This window comes from Bufo bufo, chromosome 10, assembly GCF_905171765.1.
Source record: "Bufo bufo chromosome 10, aBufBuf1.1, whole genome shotgun sequence".
NCBI classification, from domain to species: Eukaryota; Metazoa; Chordata; class Amphibia; order Anura; family Bufonidae; genus Bufo; species Bufo bufo.
The window spans coordinates 102,809,894-102,831,051 of NC_053398.1; the positions used below are offsets into that span (position 1 = coordinate 102,809,894).

The window sequence follows — 21,158 nt, forward strand, 5'->3', positions numbered from 1 at the left end:
GCCAAACGGTCCACCTGAGGATTAACCAGGGGTGGGACTGACCAGAGGTTCACGGACTCTGCACTGAAAGGAAACAGAGCGTCCGAACCCTTGGAGGTCTGCAGGCGCCTATCAGGCTGACGCCACTCATTGGCCAGGAGTGCGTCGAGGTCCGGGTGGTTAGGAAAAACCAACACGGAACGATTGGAACGGCGGAAGGACACAGAATCCTGAAAAGAGGAGGGAGTACCCTCCTGCACATGGAGAGCGTCTCTAACCGCCTTAATGAGGTCCTGCATGGCCGCAGATAAAGTAGAACTCTGCTCTGATACAGAATCAGAGTCAGAGGTGTCCCCAGGAGCGGCAGAAGATGAGACTTCGCCTGCCTCAGACTTGTCCAGGGAGTGACCAGAGGACACAGAGGATGAGCGGGACGTGGCTGAGATCACTCGAGGTCTTTTACGGGACCTGGTGTCAGAGCGGGGGCGAGACCCTTCAGCAACATGGTCCCTGCGAGGGGCAGAGACTGCCGCAATTTGAGCAGGCAAGCGGTCCAGCGACTGCACCATGGACCGGGACAGGCTGGCAAGATCGCCTATGGCCTGGGACAGTGAGGCGGCCTAATTAGGAGGGACCGCCACCGCAGGAGGGGCCAGGGCATCAGGAGGGGCCATGGGAGCAGCGCACTGCGCGCAGAGCGAGTTAGGTTGCGGGGAAGGAAAAGCCTTATTGCACTTAGAGCAAGCATAAAAATAAGCCACCCCAATAGGCACCCGGGCTTTAAAGGTCTGTACTAGCAGAGGACATAATGGCAAAAAGAGACCAACTACAGAAAAGAAGTGTCTAGCCAGAGAGGCTATCCTACCAGGCCCCCAGGTGCTGTGCCTCACAATGCCGTAAATCTTGTTTCTTAAAGGGAATCTGTCGGCAGCTTTTTCTACCCTATGGACAGCAGGGACACGTATCTTTATCAAATCGCTGCATCACTCTCTTCGATTGACCCATCCGTTTCACTAAAACCTTTCAATGAACAGAGGTTCAATAGTCAACTCAAGACAATAACTCCTAATAAGAGTCCTCGTGAATATCAGAACTCATAGGCGCATGCTCTGTACTGAACAGCTCCAGCGCTGAAGCTGTTCATTAACCCCGTCATGACCCAGCCATTTTTCACCTTAAAGGGGTATTCTCATCACATACAATGGGGGCATATCGCTAGGAATTGCCCCCATTGTCTGATAGGTGCGAGTCCCACCTCTAGGATCCGCATCTACGAGAACAGAGCGGGGAGAGCTGTGGCTAGAGGACCCCGGATTTCCCATGCTCCAATTCATTTCTATGGGGCAGACGGAAATAGCCGAGCCAGCGCTCAGCTATTTTCAGCGGCCCCATTGAAATTAATGGAGAGCGGCTGTGCATGCCCTCCATTCATTTTCCTGCTCCATTCTCATTGTAGGTGCGGGTCCCAGAGGTGGGACCCGCACCTATCAGACAATGGGGGCATGTCCTAGCGATATGCCCCCATTGTCTGAGATGGCAAAACCCCTTTAAGGACCAGGCCATTTTTTGCAAATCTGACATGTCACTTTATGTGGTGATAACTTTAAAACGCTTTTACTTATCAAAGCCATTCTGAGATTGTTTTCTCGTCACATATTGTACTTCATGACAGTGGTAAATTTAAATCAAACTATCTCATTTTATTTATAAAAAGATACTAAAATTTACCGAAAATTTCCAACTTTCCAAATTTCAATTTCTCTACTTTTAAAATAGATAGTAATACCTCCTAAAATAGTTATTACTTTACATTCCCCATGTCTACTTCATGTTTGGATCATTTAGTAAATTACATTTTCATTTTATTTTTGGGACGTTAGAAGGCTTAGATCTTTAGAAGCAAATCTTAAAATTTTTAAGAAAATTTCCAAAACCCAATTTTTTAAAGACCAGTTCAGTTAGGCTTCGTTCACATCACCGTTCAGCCTTTCCGTTCTCCTGCTCCGTTTAGGCACATAACTGCATGCAGGACTTTTGTCTCCGCTTAAAAATCATCTTCTGAGCGGAAACATAACGGACCCGATTATAGTCTAAGGGGTCCTAAGGGCTCCGTTTGACTCAGTTTGGCGTCAGTTATGTGTCTTTTCCGTCCTTTCCGTTCTCCTGCTCCTAAACGGAGCAGGAGAACGGAAAGGCTGAACGGTGATGTGAACGAAGCCTTATGAAGCCACTTTCATCATATTTTAGAAACTATACCCCTCAAGCTATTCAATAGCGATTTTACAAAATTAGTGGACCCTTTAGGTGTCCCACAAGAATTATAAGGAAAATGGGGATGAAATTTCACATTTTTTTTGCAGATTTTCCACTTTAATCCATTTTTCCTGCAACACATCAAGGGTTAACAGCCAAGCAAAACTGAGTGTTTATTACACTGATTCTGTAGTTTACAGAAACACCCCGTATGTGCTCAAAAACTGATGTATGGGCGCACAGCAGGGTTCAGAATGGAAGGAGCACCATATGGCTTTTGGAGAGCAGATTAAGCTGGAATGGTACTTGGGAGCTATGTCGCATGTGAAGACACTCTGAGGTGGCCCTGCAGTGGAAACCCCCCAAAAAGGGACTCCAATTTGGAAACTACACCCCTCAAGGAATCTTTCAAGGTGTGTAGTGAGCACTTTGACCTCAAAGGTGTTTCCTAGAATTAGGAAACACTTGGCAGTGAAAATGAAAAATTGCCCTTTTTTTTTTTTTAAGAAAAAGTTGCTCTACACCCACATTTTTCACTTTCCCAAAGGGTAACAGGACAAAATGCACCCCACATTTTGTTCCCCATTTCCCCCCAAATACGGCAACACCCCATATGTGCTCAAAAAATGATGTATGGGCACACAGCAGGCAAACTGCAAAATATGGATTTTGACGGCCTGAATTGGCAGACATGGATTTTAAGTGCCATGTCGCATTAAAAAAATTCCTGAGATCCCTAGACATTAAAAACCCCAAGAAGTGGCCCCATTTTGGAAATAGCACCCCCGTACGAACATTTTTAAGGGGTGGAAAGGGCACTTTTCACCTAACAGGTGTTTCACAGAAATTAATATGTAGTGGTTGGTGAAAAGTGGATCTGTAAGCTATTCGGACTAAAACAGAGAGATATAAGGTGGCAAAACTACAGGGTACATAAAGGACGAAATTTAATTAATACTCCATGGGGTGAGTGGTAGATTCTGAAACACTCCTGCGTGCACAGGCCCGGTTTTTCAGGGCAGGTTTCACAGTGGTAAATGGTGTCTTTCCTTATCCCCCTTTTGGAACACACCCTGCATCTTTTTTGGGTCCTTCCCTTCCTTGCTGTCTGGGGGACTTGACCTGGAAAATGTTGCCCTGGTACAACACGGGCACCTTGACTTCCTGAAGTACTAGGACCCTCCCCCCGGCCTGGCTTTGAAAAATTAGGGCCTTGATAACCACCTCTTGGAACTGAAGGAAAGTTCCTGTGTGGCCTGCAGATTGAAATAACACGTACACATTGTACATTGCCATCTGTACAATGTGTACGATCAGCTTTTTGTACCACACTTTCATTTTTCGTTTGGCACTGTAGGGCTTCAGAACTTGATCTGAAAGATCCACCCGTCCCATGTGCCTGTTGTAATCAAGGATGAAAACTGGTTTGGGGGTAGTGGTTGTGGTACCTCGTACAGCGGCAGGGGAGCTGGTGTTAGTGTGAATGATGGTCCGTAAAAGGACGTCCCTCTTGCCCTTGTACTTAACCACCAGCATGTTCTCATGGAGGAGAGCCCTGCTTTCACCCATTCTCAGTGGTTGTCCTACCAGGGATCTAGGCAGACAGTACCTCTGGCAGTTAGGGACCTGAATAGGGGTATGCTGCTATAATAGTTATCCACATAGCGGTGGTAACCCTTATCCAGCAGTGGGTGCAGTAAGTCCCACACGATCTTCCCACTAACTCCTAGGATAGGGGGGGGGGATTCTGAGGGTTCTATTTGGGAATCTCTCCCTTCGCAAATGTAGAACTTGTGGGTGTACCCGGAGCTACTCTCACAGAGTTTGTAAATCTTAATGCCATACCTTGCCCGTCTGCTAGGCAGGTACTGGAGGAATCTAATATCATGGGGAGAAAAACAGAACTGGATCGCACATCCACAATGCTATGCTTAGATCTAATTAAACTCGCTTCTCATCGCGATATTGAAGTGTACAGCCCCCCATACTGCATGCTGTACCAGAGGCATTAGTGTACATTTTAATCAAAAGGCATAAGCCCACTCACCACGCCAAGGTTGCCTCTTTGAGTGGGACCTACTCTGACAAAAAAGGCGCAGCACAATGCGGTGATAAAGCGGCACTGCCCTGGTAGGCGGCAGAACCCAGGAGTCAAACAGCAACCCTGCTGTCTGACACTGCCACCCATGGCCCTGGGTCCTACCAACCCACCAGCACAGTGCCACAAAAACAAAGGCCACCACGCAGTACTGCACTATGTGAACAGTTGCCTAACACAACATGTCCATTGCCATCAGGAACTGCAGGTCAATTACCACTTATATGCAGACTTCTGCGATTAAAACCACCTGTGCCGAATCGGAGGAGTGCTGATACCAGTAATAAAGAAGAAAGATAAAACATGCATATATCACTTCAATATGGCGCTGAGAAGCGAGTTCAATTAGATCTAAGCATAGCATTGTGGATGTGCGATCCAGTTCTGTTTTTCTCCCCTTGATATATGTATGTTTAATCTTTCTTCTTTATTACTGGTATCTGCAGTCCTCCTGGGTCCTGCCGCCTACTAGGGCAGTGCAGGACGCATATACACACACAGATATTATGTGCGTGCAAAAATCTACACTACCTAAAATTGATTTCTATGTAACACTAAATATATTTTTTTAACAAAAAAAGGGGGGAGGGGAGGATAGGAACAGGGATTGGGGCTTGTGAGGGGGGGGGGGGATTAGGGATCTAGAACTTCTGCTGCAAAAAAAATAAAAATAAATCACTGCAGCAGAGGTTCTTCTTTTCTTAGGTACCAGTAAGCAGTGGCGGTGAACCACAAGTCCCAGCAAGCAGATACAGCACAGAGGGGCATAGGTCCACTCTGCATGGAGTCTAAAGCTAGAATGGCTGAATACAGAGGGATTCTTCCTGTTCCCTCTGCTGCTGTAGCGCTGCCATTGGCTGGAGAGCAGTGCTTGGCGTCCCCTGCTTGACCTCAGGGGAGACAGGGGGTGACTAGTTCAGCACCGTCACCTCCACATGACCCCCCCCCCCCCCCCCCTGCAGCTCCATACTGCTGCCGGCGCTGTAATATGCCGGTCTTCATTGACTGGCCAATCGCAGAGCTTGGAGCTGCAGGGGGGCGGGAATACCTCATGCTGCCCTTAACCGGCATGGATGCCTGCCGGTAAGAGCAGCCATAGCGCCCCGGTTCCCCTGCGATCCTCTCCCAGAACACGGCGGACCTTGCGCCGTACACGTACGGCGCTGGTCCTTAAGTCACGTCCATGTGCACCGTACACGTACGGCGCGGGTCCTCTACGAGCTAAAAGACTTTAGACAAATGGCTGGTTGAATTAAAGGGGTTCTCTCACTTCAGCAAGTGGCATTTATCATGTAGAGGAAGTTAATACAAGGCACTTACTAATGTATTGTGATTGTCCATATTGCCGCCTTTGCTGGCTTCATTCATTTTTCCATCACATTATACACTGCTCGTTTCCAGGGGTAACTGCCATCACTGTATCGCAGATACGAGGTGACCAGGACAAGAGCTGCTGCGCCTGTGTGTCCACGTGCACTCACAGTTCAGGCCGGCACTTTTTCCTATAGTGTGCAAGCACGGCCACCACTGATGGATTGCAGCGGTGGTCGTAACCCCTGAAAACGAGCAGTGTATAATGTAATGGAAAAATGAATCCAGCCAGCAAAGGAGACAATATGGACAATCACAATACATTAGGAAGTGCCTTGTATTAATTTTATCTACATGATGAATGCCACTTACTGAAGTGAGACGACCCCTTTATTTTCCCTCTGCAATAAAAAGTTTGATAAACTTACTGTACAGTAAACTGGTTGAGGCAGCTTTTCCTTCCTGCACCACTCCAAAAGAAACATCTTAGGCGTAACCTGAGGAAGGTAGTCTTTTCTACAAGGAGGAGAAAAGAAGCCAACATCAGACACAGAAGGCATCGATACTGCAGGGGTTGGCCCCTTTCTGATGATAGTTCTTAACGAGCAAAGAAAACGCTAACAACACCTCATTCCTCAGTGTCTCCCAAGGTAAAGCCCCACTGCTGCCCACGTGTAGGTGGTGGGGTTCACATGATTTAGCCGGCAGGATCTTCTGTACCTGTGTATGCGCTAAATGCTTTGAGCAGCTTGGCAGAAGAGGATACTGCTGGGGAAGGGATCAATTGGGTAAATTACGTGGCCTCCGTGTCCTGTGTTTCCAATGAGGCTTCATCTTGGGAGCTGCCGTAAGGATTGGAGGCGCTTTAGCGTTTTCTGTGCCACTACACATCAGCATATGGCAACTTCAGAAATTTCCTCAGAAAGTGACCAAAGTAGTTTAAAGGGGTTTTCCAGAATTTTCATATTGATGGCCTGTCCTGAGATCAGCGAGTACAGCTAATTGGTGGGGGTGTGGGATGTCTGACCCCTGCAGATCTGATACTGATGGCCTATCCTGGGGATAGGCCATCAATAGAAAATCTTTAAGACATATTAAGACAAGTTATGGTGAATACACACAGACAATGCCTAAGCTGTGGTTTACATCTGAGAACTACGTTCAGCATATGTGCTGGCACGGTTCCCAGTGTCTAGGCCAGATGTGCCTTATGTACCATGCAAACACAGATGAATACACCCTTAAAAGGGTTTCTCTCGCTGCAGCAAATGGCATTCATCATGCAGAGAAAGTTAATACAAGGCACTTACTAATGTATTGTGATTGTCCATATTGCTTCCTTCTCTGGCTGGATTCATTTTTCCATCACATTATACACTGCTTGTTTCCATGGTTACTACGAACACCCTGCGAGCCATCAGTGGAGGTAGTCCTTGCACATTATAGTATATAAAAAAAATATATAAAAAATAAAATAAAAAAATGGTGGCCTATATGAGCTCCCATGGTTCAAATTGGCCAGTGCTTTTTCCTATAGTGTACAAGCACGACCACTGCTGCTGGATTGCAGAGTAGTCTGTAACCATGGAAACGAGCAGTGTATAATGTAAAATGAATCCAGCCAGGAAAGGAGACAATATGGACAATCACAATTTTTAAGTGCCTTACATTATTGGGGTTATCCAAGATCTAAAATCCATCCATATTTACGGTTGCATACCATGTACTAGGAAGCAAAAAAAAAAAAAAAAATAAATATTGGGAAAAAACACAATTTTTGTACACTGTACACGATGCAGTAAAATTGACCTGTTATCTTCATTCTCCAGGTCGGTATGGTTACAATACTACACTTTTATAGTTTTTCTTGCGTTTTAATACTGAAAAAAATAAATAAATTTTATAACTATATTCTGACCCCTATAACTTTTTTGTAGTTATGTGTACGTGGCTCTGTGAGGGCTCATTTTTTTGTGGGACGATCTGTTCTTTTCAGTGATACCAATTTGAAGTGTGTGCGACTTTTTGATCACTTTTTATAAAAAAAATTATTGGGTAGTTGAAGTGACAAAAAAATGGCAAATTGGCTGTTTTTATTTTTTTCCAGTACCGCCATTTCCCGTTTGCCCTTAACCACCTCCGGACCGCCTAACGCAGGATCGCGTTCCGGAGGTGGCAGCGCTGCGCACAGTCACGCATATACGCGTCATCTCGCGAGACGCGAGATTTCCTGTGAACGCGCGCACACAGGCGCGCGCGCTCACAGGAACGGAAGGTAAGAGAGTTGATCTCCAGCCTGCCAGCGGCGATCGTTCGCTGGCAGGCTGGAGATGTGTTTTTTTTAACCCCTAACAGGTATATTAGACGCTGTTTTGATAACAGCGTCTAATATACCTGCTACCTGGTCCTCTGGTGGTCCCCTTTGTTTGGATCGACCACCAGAGGACACAGGTAGCTCAGTAAAGTAGCACCAAGCACCACTACACTACACTACACCCCCCCCCCCCATCACTTATTAACCCCTTATTAGCCCCTGATCACCCCTAATCACCCCTGATCACCCCATATAGACTCCCTGATCACCCCCCTGTCATTGATTACCCCCCTGTCATTGATCAACCCCCTGTAAAGCTCCATTCAGACGTCCGCATGATTTTTACGGATCCACTGATAGATGGATCGGATCCGCAAAACGCATCCGGACGTCTGAATGAAGCCTTACAGGGGCATGATCAATGACTGTGGTGATCACCCCATATAGACTCCCTGATCACCCCCCTGTCATTGATTACCCCCCTGTCATTGATCACCCCCCTGTAAAGCTCCATTCAGACGTCCGCATGATTTTTACGGATCCACTGATAGATGGATCGGATCCGCAAAACGCATCCGGACGTCTGAATGAAGCCTTACAGGGGCATGATCAATGACTGTGGTGATCACCCCATATAGACTCCCTGATCACCCCCCTGTCATTGATTACCCCCCTGTCATTGATCACCCCCCTGTAAAGCTCCATTCAGATGTCCGCATGATTTTTACGGATGCACTGATAGATGGATCGGATCCGCAAAACGCATCCGGACGTCTGAATGAAGCCTTACAGGGGCATGATCAATGACTGTGGTGATCACCCCATATAGACTCCCTGATCACCCCCCTGTCATTGATTACCCCCCTGTCATTGATTACCCCCCTGTAAAGCTCCATTCAGATGTCCGCATGATTTTTACGGATGCACTGATAGATGGATCGGATCCGCAAAACGCATCCGGACGTCTGAATGAAGCCTTACAGGGGCATGATCAATGACTGTGGTTATCACCCCATATAGACTCCCTGATCACCCCCCTGTCATTGATTACACCCCTGTCATTGATCACCCCCTGTAAAGCTCCATTCAGATGTCCGCATGATTTTTACGGATGCACTGATACATGGATCGGATCCGCAAAACGCATCCGGTCGTCTGAATGAAGCCTTACAGGGGCATGATCAATGACTGTGGTGATCACCCCCCTGTCATTGATTACCCCCCTGTAAAGCTCCATTCAGATGTCCGCATGATTTTTACGGATGCACTGATAGATGGATCCGATCCGCAAAACGCATCCGGACGTCTGAATGAAGCCTTACAGGGGCATGATCAATGACTGTGGTGATCACCCCATATAGACTCCCTGATCACCCCCCTGTCATTGATCACCCCCCTGTCATTGATTACCCCCCTGTAAAGCTCCATTCAGATGTCCGCATGATTTTTACGGATGCACTGATAGATGGATCCGATCCGCAAAACGCATCCGGACGTCTGAATGAAGCCTTACAGGGGCATGATCAATGACTGTGGTGATCACCCCATATAGACTCCCTGATCACCCCCCTGTCATTGATTACCCCCCTGTAAAGCTCCATTCAGATGTCCGCATGATTTTTACGGATGCACTGATAGATGGATCGGATCCGCAAAACGCATCCGGACGTCTGAATGAAGCCTTACACGGGCGTGATCAATGACTGTGGTTATCACCCCATATAGACTCCCTGATCACCCCCCTGTCATTGATCACCCCCCTGTCATTGATCACCCCCCTGTCATTGATCACCCCCCTGTCATTTATCACCCCCCTGTCATTTAGCACCCCTCTGTAAGGCTCCATTCAGATATTTTTTTGGCCCAAGTTAGCAGAATTTTATTTTTTTTTTCTTACAAAGTCTCATATTCCACTAACTTGTGTCAAAAAATAAAATCTCACATGAACTCACCATACCCCTCACGGAATCCAAATGCGTAAAATTTTTTAGACATTTATATTCCAGACTTCTTCTCACGCTTTAGGGCCCCTAGAATGCCAGGGCAGTATAAATACCCCACATGTGACCCCATTTCGGAAAGAAGACACCCCCAGGTATTCCGTGAGGGGCATATTGAGTCCATGAAAGATTGAAATTTTTGTCCCAAGTTAGCGGAACGGGATACTTTGTGAGAAAAAAATTAAAAATATCAATTTCCGCTAACTTGTGCCAAAAAAAAAAAATTTCTATGAACTCGCCATGCCCCTCATTGAATACCTTGGGGTGTCTTCTTTCCAAAATGGGGTCACATGTGGGGTATTTATACTGCCCTGGCATTCTAGGGGCCCCAAAGCGTGAGAAGAAGTCTGGTATCCAAATGTCTAAAAATGCCCTCCTAAAAGGAATTTGGGCACCTTTGCGCATCTAGGCTGCAAAAAAGTGTCACACATCTGGTATCGCCGTACTCAGGAGAAGTTGGGGAATGTGTTTTGGGGTGTCATTTTACATATACCCATGCTGGGTGAGAGAAATATCTTGGTCAAATGCCAACTTTGTATAAAAAAATGGGAAAAGTTGTCTTTTGCCAAGATATTTCTCTCACCCAGCATGGGTATATGTAAAATGACACCCCAAAACACATTCCCCAACTTCTCCTGAATACGGCGATACCAGATGTGTGACACTTTTTTGCAGCCTAGGTGGGCAAAGGGGCCCATATTCCAAAGAGCACCTTTAGGATTTCACAGGTCATTTACCTACTTACCACACATTAGGGCCCCTGGAAAATGCCAGGGCAGTATAACTACCCCACAAGTGACCCCATTTTGGAAAGAAGACACCCCAAGGTATTCTGTGAGGGGCATGGCGAGTTCCTAGAATTTTTTATTTTTTGTCACAAGTTAGTGGAAAATGCTTATTTTTTTTTATTTTTTTTTTTTCATACAAAGTCTCATATTCCACTAACTTGTGACAAAAAATAAAAACTTCCATGAACTCACTTTGCCCATCAGCGAATACCTTGGGGTCTCTTCTTTCCAAAATGGGGTCACTTGTGGGGTAGTTATACTGCCCTGGCATTCTAGGGGCCCAAATGTGTGGTAAGGAGTTTGAAATCAAATTCTGTAAAAAATGACCTGTGAAATCCGAAAGGTGCTCTTTTGAATATGGGCCCCTTTGCCCACCTCGGCTGCAAAAAAGTGTCACACATCTGGTATCTCCGTAATCGGGAGAAGTTGGGGAATGTGTTTTGGGGTGTCATTTTACATATACCCATGCTGGGTGAGAGAAATATCTTGGCAAAAGACAACTTTTCCCATTTTTTTATACAAAGTTGGCATTTGACCAAGATATTTATCTCACCCAGCATGGGTATATGTAAAAAGACACCCCAAAACACATTCCTCAACTTCTCCTGAATACGGGGATACCAGATGTGTGACACTTTTTTGCAGCCTAGGTGGGCAAAGGGGCCCACATTCCAAAGAGCACCTTTCGGATTTCACAGGTCATTTACCTACTTACCACACATTTGGGCCCCTAGAATGCCAGGGCAGTATAACTACCACACAAGTGACCCCATTTTGGAAAGAAGAGACCCCAAGGTATTCGCTGATGGGCATAGTGAGTTCATGGAAGTTTTTATTTTTTGTCACAAGTTTGTGGAATATGAGACTTTGTATGAAAAAAAAAAAAAAAAAAAAAAAATCATCATTTTCCACTAACTTGTGACAAAAAATAAAAAATTCTAGGAACTCGCCATGCCCCTCACGGAATACCTTGGGGTGTCTTCTTTCCAAAATGGGGTCACTTGTGGGGTAGTTATACTGCCCTGGTATTCTAGGGGCCCAAATGTGTGGTAAGGAGTTTGAAATCAAATTCAGGAAAAAATGAGGAGTGAAATCCGAAAGGTGCTCTTTGGAATATGGGCCCCTTTGCCCACCTAGGCTGCAAAAAAGTGTCACACATCTGGTATCCCCGTACTCAGGAGAAGTTGAGGAATGTGTTTTGGGGTGTCTTTTTACATATACCCATGCTGGGTGAGATAAATATCTTGGTCAAATGACAACTTTGTATAAAAAAATGGGAAAAGTTGTCTTTTGCCAAGATATTTCTCTCACCCAGCATGGGTATATATAAAATGACACCCCAAAACACATTCCCCACCTTCTCCTGAGTACGGAGATACCAGATGTGTGACACTTTTTTGCAGCCTAGGTGGGCAAAGGGGCCCATATTCCAAAGAGCACCTTTCGGATTTCACAGGTCATTTTTTACAGAATTTGATTTCAAACTCCTTACCACACATTTGGGCCCCTAGAATGCCAGGGCAGTATAACTACCCCACAAGTGACCCCATTTTGGAAAGAAGAGACCCCAAGGTATTCGCTGATGGGCATAGTGAGTTCATAGAAGTTTTTATTTTTTGTCACAAGTTAGTGGAATATGAGACTTTGTAAGGAAAAAAAAAAAAAAAAAAAAAAATCATCATTTTCCGCTAACTTGTGACAAAAAATAAAAAGTTCTATGAACTCACTATGCCCATCAGCGAATACCTTAGGGTGTGTACTTTCAGAAATGGGGTCATTTGTGGGGTGTTTGTACTGTCTGGGCATTGTAGAACCTCAGGAAACATGACAGGTGCTCAGAAAGTCAGAGCTGCTTCAAAAAGCGGAAATTCACATTTTTGTACCATAGTTTGTAAACGCTATAACTTTTACCCAAACCATTTTTTTTTTACCCAAACATTTTTTTTTTATCAAAGACATGTAGAACTATAAATTTAGAGCAAAATTTCTATATGGATGTCGTTTTTTTTGCAAAATTTTACAACTGAAAGTGAAAAATGTCATTTTTTTGCAAAAAAATCGTTAAATTTCGATTAATAACAAAAAAAGTAAAAATGTCAGCAGCAATGAAATACCACCAAATGAAAGCTCTATTAGTGAGAAGAAAAGGAGGTAAAATTCATTTGGGTGGTAAGTTGCATGACCGAGCAATAAACGGTGAAAGTAGTGTAGGTCAGAAGTGTAAAAAGTGGCCTGGTCTTTCAGGGTGTTTAAGCACTGGGGGCTGAGGTGGTTAATATTGTGATATTTTAATTGTATGGGCATTTTCGCACGCGGCGATGCCCATGATGTTTATTGTTTTTATTGGTTAAGTATTTTTATTTTAAGGAAGGGGGGTGATTTGAACTTTACATTTTTTTCCACTTTTTTAATTGGGTGACAATAACTGGCAATCATATACAGCCATCATTGAACACTTTATTTGGAATATAACAATACAATACTGCCACATAGTGGCCTGTATTGGTATATTCCTGAAAGCCTGAGGCTTCGGGGTCTATTTTAGCGAAGTTACCGGAGCGGAAGCACGTGACTTCCACTTCTGGACTGATCAGATGCCGTGGTCACATTTGAACACAGCATCTGAAGGGTAAAATGTATGCGATCAGCCTTATAGCTGATCGCATACATGTGCCGCGGGTCTTTGCTATTTGAAATAGCAGAAACTCGGGGGCTATGTCACCCGCTGCACGCGTGAGCGGGCGCCATGTTTAGGGATCGGACTTCCACTGTACATTTACGGCGGAGGTCCTTAAGGGGTTAAGGACCAGGCCATTTTTTGCAAATCTGACATGTGTCACTTTATGGATGTGGTGATAACTTTAAAAAGCTTTTACTTATCAAAGCCCATTCTGAGATTGTTTTCTCGTCACATATTGTACTTCATGACAGTGGTAAATTTGAGTCAAAATATGTCATTTTTATTTATAAAAAAAAATACCAAAGAGTTCGGGTGTGGGCAGTTACTTATGCTGGAAGAGGCGTGCTTGGGCTCTAAAGGAAGGCAGGCTGGGCACTGTACGGGGGAGTTCCTGGGCTCTAGAGAAGGATAATAACCCCCCTCTGGGCACCTTGGACACTCATTTGCATAACAGAAAAAGTGGATTTTATCGCTAATGAAACCATGAAACAAAAAATGAAGACTACAGCAAGAAATAAGGTATTTTATTGTACATGGCAGTAGTAACACTTTAATATGCTCAAACTATGTGACAGATTCCCTTTAACTTGCCAGGTCACATTTAAACACCACCTGATGCACCCCTAGAGTAGAAACTCCAAAAAAATGACCCCATTTTGGAAACTACGGGATAAGGTGGCAGTTTTGTTGGTACTATTTTAGGGTACATATGATTTTTGGTTGCTCTATATTACACTTTTTGTGAGGCAAGGTAACAAGAAATAGCTGTTTTTGCACCGTTTTTATTGTTTGTTATTTACAAGGTTCATCTGACAGGTTAGATCATGTGATCATGTTTTAGTGTCTCCATATTCTGAGCCATAGTTTTTTTTATTTTTTGGGCGATTGTCTTAGGTAGGGGCTCATTTTTTGCGGGATGAGGCGACGGTTAGATTGGTACTACTTTGGGGGGCATATGCCTTTTTGATCACTTGGTGTTGCACTTTTAGTGATGTAAGCCTACTTTCACACTTGCGTTTGGGGTTCTGCTTGTGAGATCCGTTTGAAGGCTCTCACAAGCGGCCCCGAACGGATCCGTTCATCCCCAATGCATTCTGAATGGATAAGGATCCGTTCAGAATACATCAGTTTGGCTCCGTTCCACCTCCATTCCACTCTGGAGGCGGACACCAAAACGCAGCTTGCAGCGTTTTGGTGTCCGCCTGGCCGTGCGGAGCCAAACGGATCCGTCCTGACTTACAATGCAAGTCAATGGGGACGGATCCGTTTGACGTTGACACAATATGGTGCAATTGCAAACGGATCCGTCCCCCATTGACTTTCAATGTAAAGTCAGGAGTCCCTATGCGGCACCTGAGGGGTTAATTGTGCGGATCACAGCCCCCTGTAAGAGATCGGGTGCTGCCAGGGGGGCAGTTATGTACACAGTTCTTAGTATATTCTAACTTGAAGCGTCCCCATCACTATGGGAACGCCTCTGTGTTAAAATATACGATTGTGAAAACGCAGATCTGAAAAAGCTGTTATGCAGACGGATCCGCACCTAACGCAAGTGTAAAAGTAGCCTTAGGTGACCAAAAACGTTTTTTAGCTCAGTTTTTTATTAAAACTTTTGACTGTCTTCACCTGAGGGGTTAGGTCATGTGATATTTTTATAGGTCGATATGGATGTGGCGATACCTAATATGTCCCCATTTTTTACAATTTCTTTTAACTTTATTCTGCAAATTTTTTTTTTTTTACTTGAAACAATTTTTTTGTAAAACTTTATTTTTTTTCACTTTATTTTTTGTCCCACTCTGGGACTTCAACTTTTGGGGGTCTGATCCACTTTACAATGCATTACAATACTTGTGTACTGTAATGCATTGGCTGTAAGTGTATTACACACTGTAATACACTTACAGCTTCCTGCCTGTGAGATGCAGGGGGCTGGATCTCACAGGCTGTCACGGAAGGTAGCCACGATGCCTAAGGTAGGCATCGGGCTGCCTTCCCAGCCATCTGGTCCCCGTCAGAGCAGCGCAGGGACCCGATGGCCACCGTGGACCCGGCAGGATTCCGCACGTGCTGCGGTCAACGCTGGCCGCGGTAGTGTGAGGGTTAATGCGCCGGCGTCTGTGTTTTCACCGATGCCGGCGCATACAGCAGGGGTCCGGCTATCAGTGACTGCCGGACCCATGGCGCTGATCAGCCGTACATGTACGGCGCTGGTCCTTAAGTCACATCCACCAGCGCCGTAGATGCACGGCGCAAGTCTTTAAGGGGTTAAAACACTAGCAGAAACTTGACTGAAAATGTGCTCAATACGTCTGAATGGGGTGAACGTTACAATTCTTCAAACCTTACTAAATCTGGTTGAACAAACTGCTGCGTTTATGGAGGACACCTTTAGGAAAGCTACTTGTAATGTCCTTAGTACAGGTCATTTTTAATGCTTTTGTATTATATTACCTAATCCATGTTATCCAGACCTCCTCAAGGGTTTCTTACCTTTCAAACCTGACAGCCATTTGTATTACGTTGTGATTTTCCTCATTATCCGTCTCTACAGTCTCTTGACCATTGATATTTAGGGATACTTTCATGGCTTCTTGAGACAACTGACAACTCTCGTAAAGCGAAGTCATTTCAAATACTTCACTAAGCAAGAAGAACAAGCAGTCATTTAAAAGTTCTTTAGTAGCAAACACACAACCAGGTGATACAACGTAAGGAAATGTATAACAGCAGGCTGGGGTTGCCAGGCTTAAAAAAGTCCAAAAAGCTCCGGCCATATTAATTATACTACCATAGTTTTTGGACTGTAAGATGCAGCTGACTATAGAATGCAAGTTTTAGAAACAAATAACTGAAAAACACAACTTTCTACTGGTTCACCATAAATACCAAGTTACTTTTCTATTGGTTAGTATGATTATGGTAATGCTAAATATTTATAGGTGTTTATGTGCTACAACTTTTTCACAATAAACACTTAATAAAAATAAAAAACTGGGAGTCTATCTTTTTTGTGGACAAATACCATTTTGGGGTATATTTGACGTTTTAATCTTTTTTTTTATTTTTTAACTAATTTAAAAGTGTAGCTGCTATATATTTTTTTCTTCTAATGTGTAAAGACCGTGATAGGGAACATTTTTCTAATATACTTTATTTACGGAACTTGTACATTTATATGAGAAAACCTTTCTCTTAGCAGAGCTCTCTATAGGAGCGTTGCTAAGGTATGTCAGTCTACACCAGGCATCCTCAAACTGCGGCCCTCCAGCTGTTGTAAAACTACAACTCCCACAATGCTCTGCTGTAGGCTGATACCTGTAGGCTGTTCAGGCATGCTGGGAGTTGTAGTTTTGCAACAGCTGGAGGGCCGCAGTTTGAGGATGCCTGGTCTACACAGTACAGAGCAACGTTCATTGTGGAGATGGCCAGGGTTAATTTATTTTCCCTCCCTGCTGGCTCCTATATATTTTTAGAAATAAACATCTGTACTATGTACAAACCGGATTCCAAAAAAGTTGGGACACTAAACAAATTGTGAATAAAAACTGAATGCAATGATGTGGAGATGGCAAATGTCAATATTTTATTTGTAATAGAACGTAGATGACAGATCAAACGTTTAATCCAAGTAAATGTATCATTTTAAAGGAAAAATACGTTGATTCCAATTTTCACGGTGTCAACAAATCCCCAAAAAAGTTGGGACAAGTAGCAATAAGAGGCTGGAAAAAGTAAATTTGAGCATAACGAAGAGCTGGAAGACCAATTAACACTAATTAGGTCAATTGGCAACATGATTGGGTATAAAAAGAGCTTCTCAGAGTGGCAGTGTCTCTCAGAAGCCAAGATGGGTAGAGGATCACCAATTCCCACAATGTTGTGCAGAAAGATAGTGGAGCAATATCAGAAAGGTTTTACCCAGCGAAAAATTGCAAAGACTTTGCATCTATCATCATCAACTGTGCATAACAGCATCCGAAGATTCAGAGAATCTGGAACAATCTCTGTGCGTAAGGGTCAAGGCCATAAAACCATACTGGATGCCTGTGATCTCCGGGCCCTTAAACGACACTGCACCACAAACAGGAATGCTACTGTAAAGGAAATCACAGAATGGGCTCAGGAATACTTCCAGAAACCATTGTCAGTGAACACAATCCACCGTGCCATCCGCCGTTGCCAGCTCTACAGTGCAAAGAAGAAGCCATTTCTAAGCAAGATCCATAAGCTCAGGCGTTTTCACTGGGCCAGGGATCATTTAAAATGGAGTGTGGCAAAATGGAAGACTGTTCTGTGGTCAGACGAGTCACGATTCGAAGTTCTTTTTGGAAATCTGGGACGCCATGTCACCCGGACCAAAGAGGACAAGGACAACCCAAGTTGTTATCAACGCTCAGTTCAGAAGCCTGCATCTCTGATGGTATGGGGTTGCATGAGTGCGTGTGGCATGGGCAGCTTGCATGTCTGGAAAGGCACCATCAATGCAGAAAAATATATTCAGCTTCTAGAACAACATATGCTCCCATCTAGACGTCATCTCTTTCAGGGAAGACCCTGCATTTTTCAACAAGATAATGCCAGACTACATTCTGCATCAATCACAACATCATGGCTGCGTAGGAGAAGGATCCGGGTACTGAAATGGCCAGTCTGCAGTCCAGATCTTTCACCTATAGAGAACATTTGGCGCATCATAAAGAGGAAGGTGCAACAAAGAAGGCCCAAGACGATTGAACAGTTAGAGGCCTGTATTAGACAAGAATGGGAGAGCATTCCTATTTCTAAACTTGAGAAACTGGTCTCCTCGGTCCCCAGACGTCTGTTGAGTGTTGTAAGAAGAAGGGGAGATGCCACACAGTGGTGAAAATGGCCTTGTCCCAACTTTTTTGGGATTTGTTGACACCATGAAATTCTGATTCAACATATTTTTCCCTTAAAATGGTACATTTTCTCAGTTTAAACTTTTGTTCCGTGATTTATGTTCTATTCTGAATAAAATATTAGAAGTTGGCACCTCCACATCATTGCATTCAGTTTTTATTTACGATTTGTATAGTGTCCCAACTTTTTTGGAATCCGGTTTGTGTATATATATATATATATATATATATATATATATATATTATATATATATATATATATATATATATAATATAATAATCACAGGTCGGCACTGCTGTATATGGTCACGGTGCACGAGTCTATGGGATGGCGTCCCAATGTAGAATCAATGAAAAAGACCGGCACTCGCTGTTGATAATTCTTTCTTTGTATTTATTCAGTCACATGTACAGGCAATAAGTGACGCGTGCGTTTCGGTGCTGCCGCACCTTCCTCAGACTTATCCTCATACAAAGAACATTTCATGTTTAAATAGAGCGCCCAAACACAGAGAAATGACATCACACAGAAAACCACACCCACCAATCAGTGTTAAAACAAAAACATATGAGTTCCTTTAAATTCACTTTAGTTTGTTCCTTACTTCTTTCTTCCTTCATTATGTTCGCTGTAAATAATATATAGAAAAAAATCCATTTATTTTCTTACAAAGGATATTTTTGTCAAAAAATTATTATTTTCATTATTTTCTTTTTTCTTTTTCTTTTTTGTTTTAAAGTTTTTTATTTGTTTTTAATTGCACTATTGCAATACTCAAAAATATAACATTATAGAAAAATTATTATCCTGAGAAAAATATTATTATACCAAGGTGATCTATCAGAGGAAGCTTTGTACATTATACTCCCGGTTGAGTCCGTGGGGCTCAATCGTTCGTAATCGATGTATCCAATAAGCCTCCCTCTGCAGCAATAACTTGTTCCTATCTCCACCCCGACGTGGAAGGGGTACACTGTCTATAATCTGGTAACGCAACTGTGCCACTGTGTGTCTATGTGCATGGAAGTGGAATGGTACAGGAAATAATAAATTTTGCTTGCGGATGGTGGACTTGTGGTTACTAAGTCTGTCTTTCATCCTAGTGGAAGTCTCTCCCACGTACAATAGACCACAGGGGCACTTTAAAATATATATAACAAAACGACTGTCACAGGTGAAATTTTTTTTTATAGGTATGCGTTCGCCAGATTGTGGATGTGTAAAGTGTGTACCCTTAATCACACTAGAGCAGTGTACGCAATTTAAGCAGGGAAAAGTTCCCATTTTAGGAGTAGCCAGTACTCTCTGTATAGATGCAGTTTTACTACTTCCAATGTCAGCCCGTACTATCTTATCACGTATATTTGTGGCTCTTTTGAAGCACATCATAGGTGGTAGTTTAAACTCCACTACTTGTGGGTATGACTTTGACAGTACATTCCAATGTTTATTTATTATCCCTCTCAATCTCTGAGACCATGGATGATACTGAATTACAAGTGGAATCCGTGGTTCTTTTAGGGGCTTATCCTGTTGTTTTATCTCAACTCGGTTCCTTTGTTCTTTTAATAAGTGATCGGGATAACCTCTCTCCTTAAATTTCTGGCTCATTTCGTCTAATCTTTCCTTACATAATTCAGCTGTGCCCACTATGCGCTTAACCCTTTGAAATTGGGAAAAGGGGAGGGATTTTTTTGTGGCTGCTGGGTGGTTGCTAGTATACATGAGTAAGCTATTTCGATCTGTATTTTTTGTAAATAGATCCGTGTATAACCCACCTAAGGGAGACACAGGTGGGTTATACACGGATCTATTTACAAAAAATACAGATCGAAATAGCTTACTCATGTATACTAGCAACCACCCAGCAGCCACAAAAAAATCCCTCCCCTTTTCCCAATTTCAAAGGGTTAAGCGCATAGTGGGCACAGCTGAATTATGTAAGGAAAGATTAGACGAAATGAGCCAGAAATTTAAGGAGAGAGGTTATCCCGATCACTTATTAAAAGAACAAAGGAACCGAGTTGAGATAAAACAACAGGATAAGCCCCTAAAAGAACCACGGATTCCACTTGTAATTCAGTATCATCCATGGTCTCAGAGATTGAGAGGGATAATAAATAAACATTGGAATGTACTGTCAAAGTCATACCCACAAGTAGTGGAGTTTAAACTACCACCTATGATGTGCTTCAAAAGAGCCACAAATATACGTGATAAGATAGTACGGGCTGACATTGGAAGTAGTAAAACTGCATCTATACAGAGAGTACTGGCTACTCCTAAAATGGGAACTTTTCCCTGCTTAAATTGCGTACACTGCTCTAGTGTGATTAAGGGTACACACTTTACACATCCACAATCTGGCGAACGCATACCTATAAAAAAAAAATTCACCTGTGACAGTCGTTTTGTTATATATATTTTAAAGTGCCCCTGTGGTCTATTGTACGTGGGAGAGACTTCCACTAGGATGAAAGACAGACTTAGTAACCACAAGTCCACCATCCGCAAGCAAAATTTATTATTCCCTGTACCATTCCACTTCCATGCACATAGACACACAGTGGCACAGTTGCGTTACCAGATTATAGACAGTGTACCCCTTCCACGTCGGGGTGGAGATAGGAACAAGTTATTGCTGCAGAGGGAGGCTTATTGGATACATCGATTACGAACGATTGAGCCCCACGGACTCAACCGGGAGTATAATGTACAAAGCTTCCTCTGATAGATCACCTTGGTATAATAATATTTTTCTCAGGATAATAATTTTTCTATAATGTTATATTTTTGAGTATTGCAATAGTGCAATTAAAAACAAATAAAAAACTTTAAAACAAAAAAGAAA

General features: G+C 43.5%; 1 protein-coding gene across 2 annotated transcripts in view; it reads right to left on the minus strand.

Moving 5' to 3' along the window:
- DUS2 (dihydrouridine synthase 2) overlaps positions 1–21,158 on the minus strand; it is a 75,404-nt gene that overhangs the window by 7,729 nt on the left and 46,517 nt on the right. For both annotated transcript variants that reach the window (XM_040408988.1, XM_040408987.1), the window contains exons 13-14: positions 15,917–16,066; positions 6,070–6,157 (exon numbers count right to left, since the gene is read on the minus strand). In XM_040408988.1, coding sequence (XP_040264922.1) covers positions 6,070–6,157; positions 15,917–16,066 — 238 coding nt within the window. The remainder of the gene's footprint in view (positions 1–6,069; positions 6,158–15,916; positions 16,067–21,158) is intronic.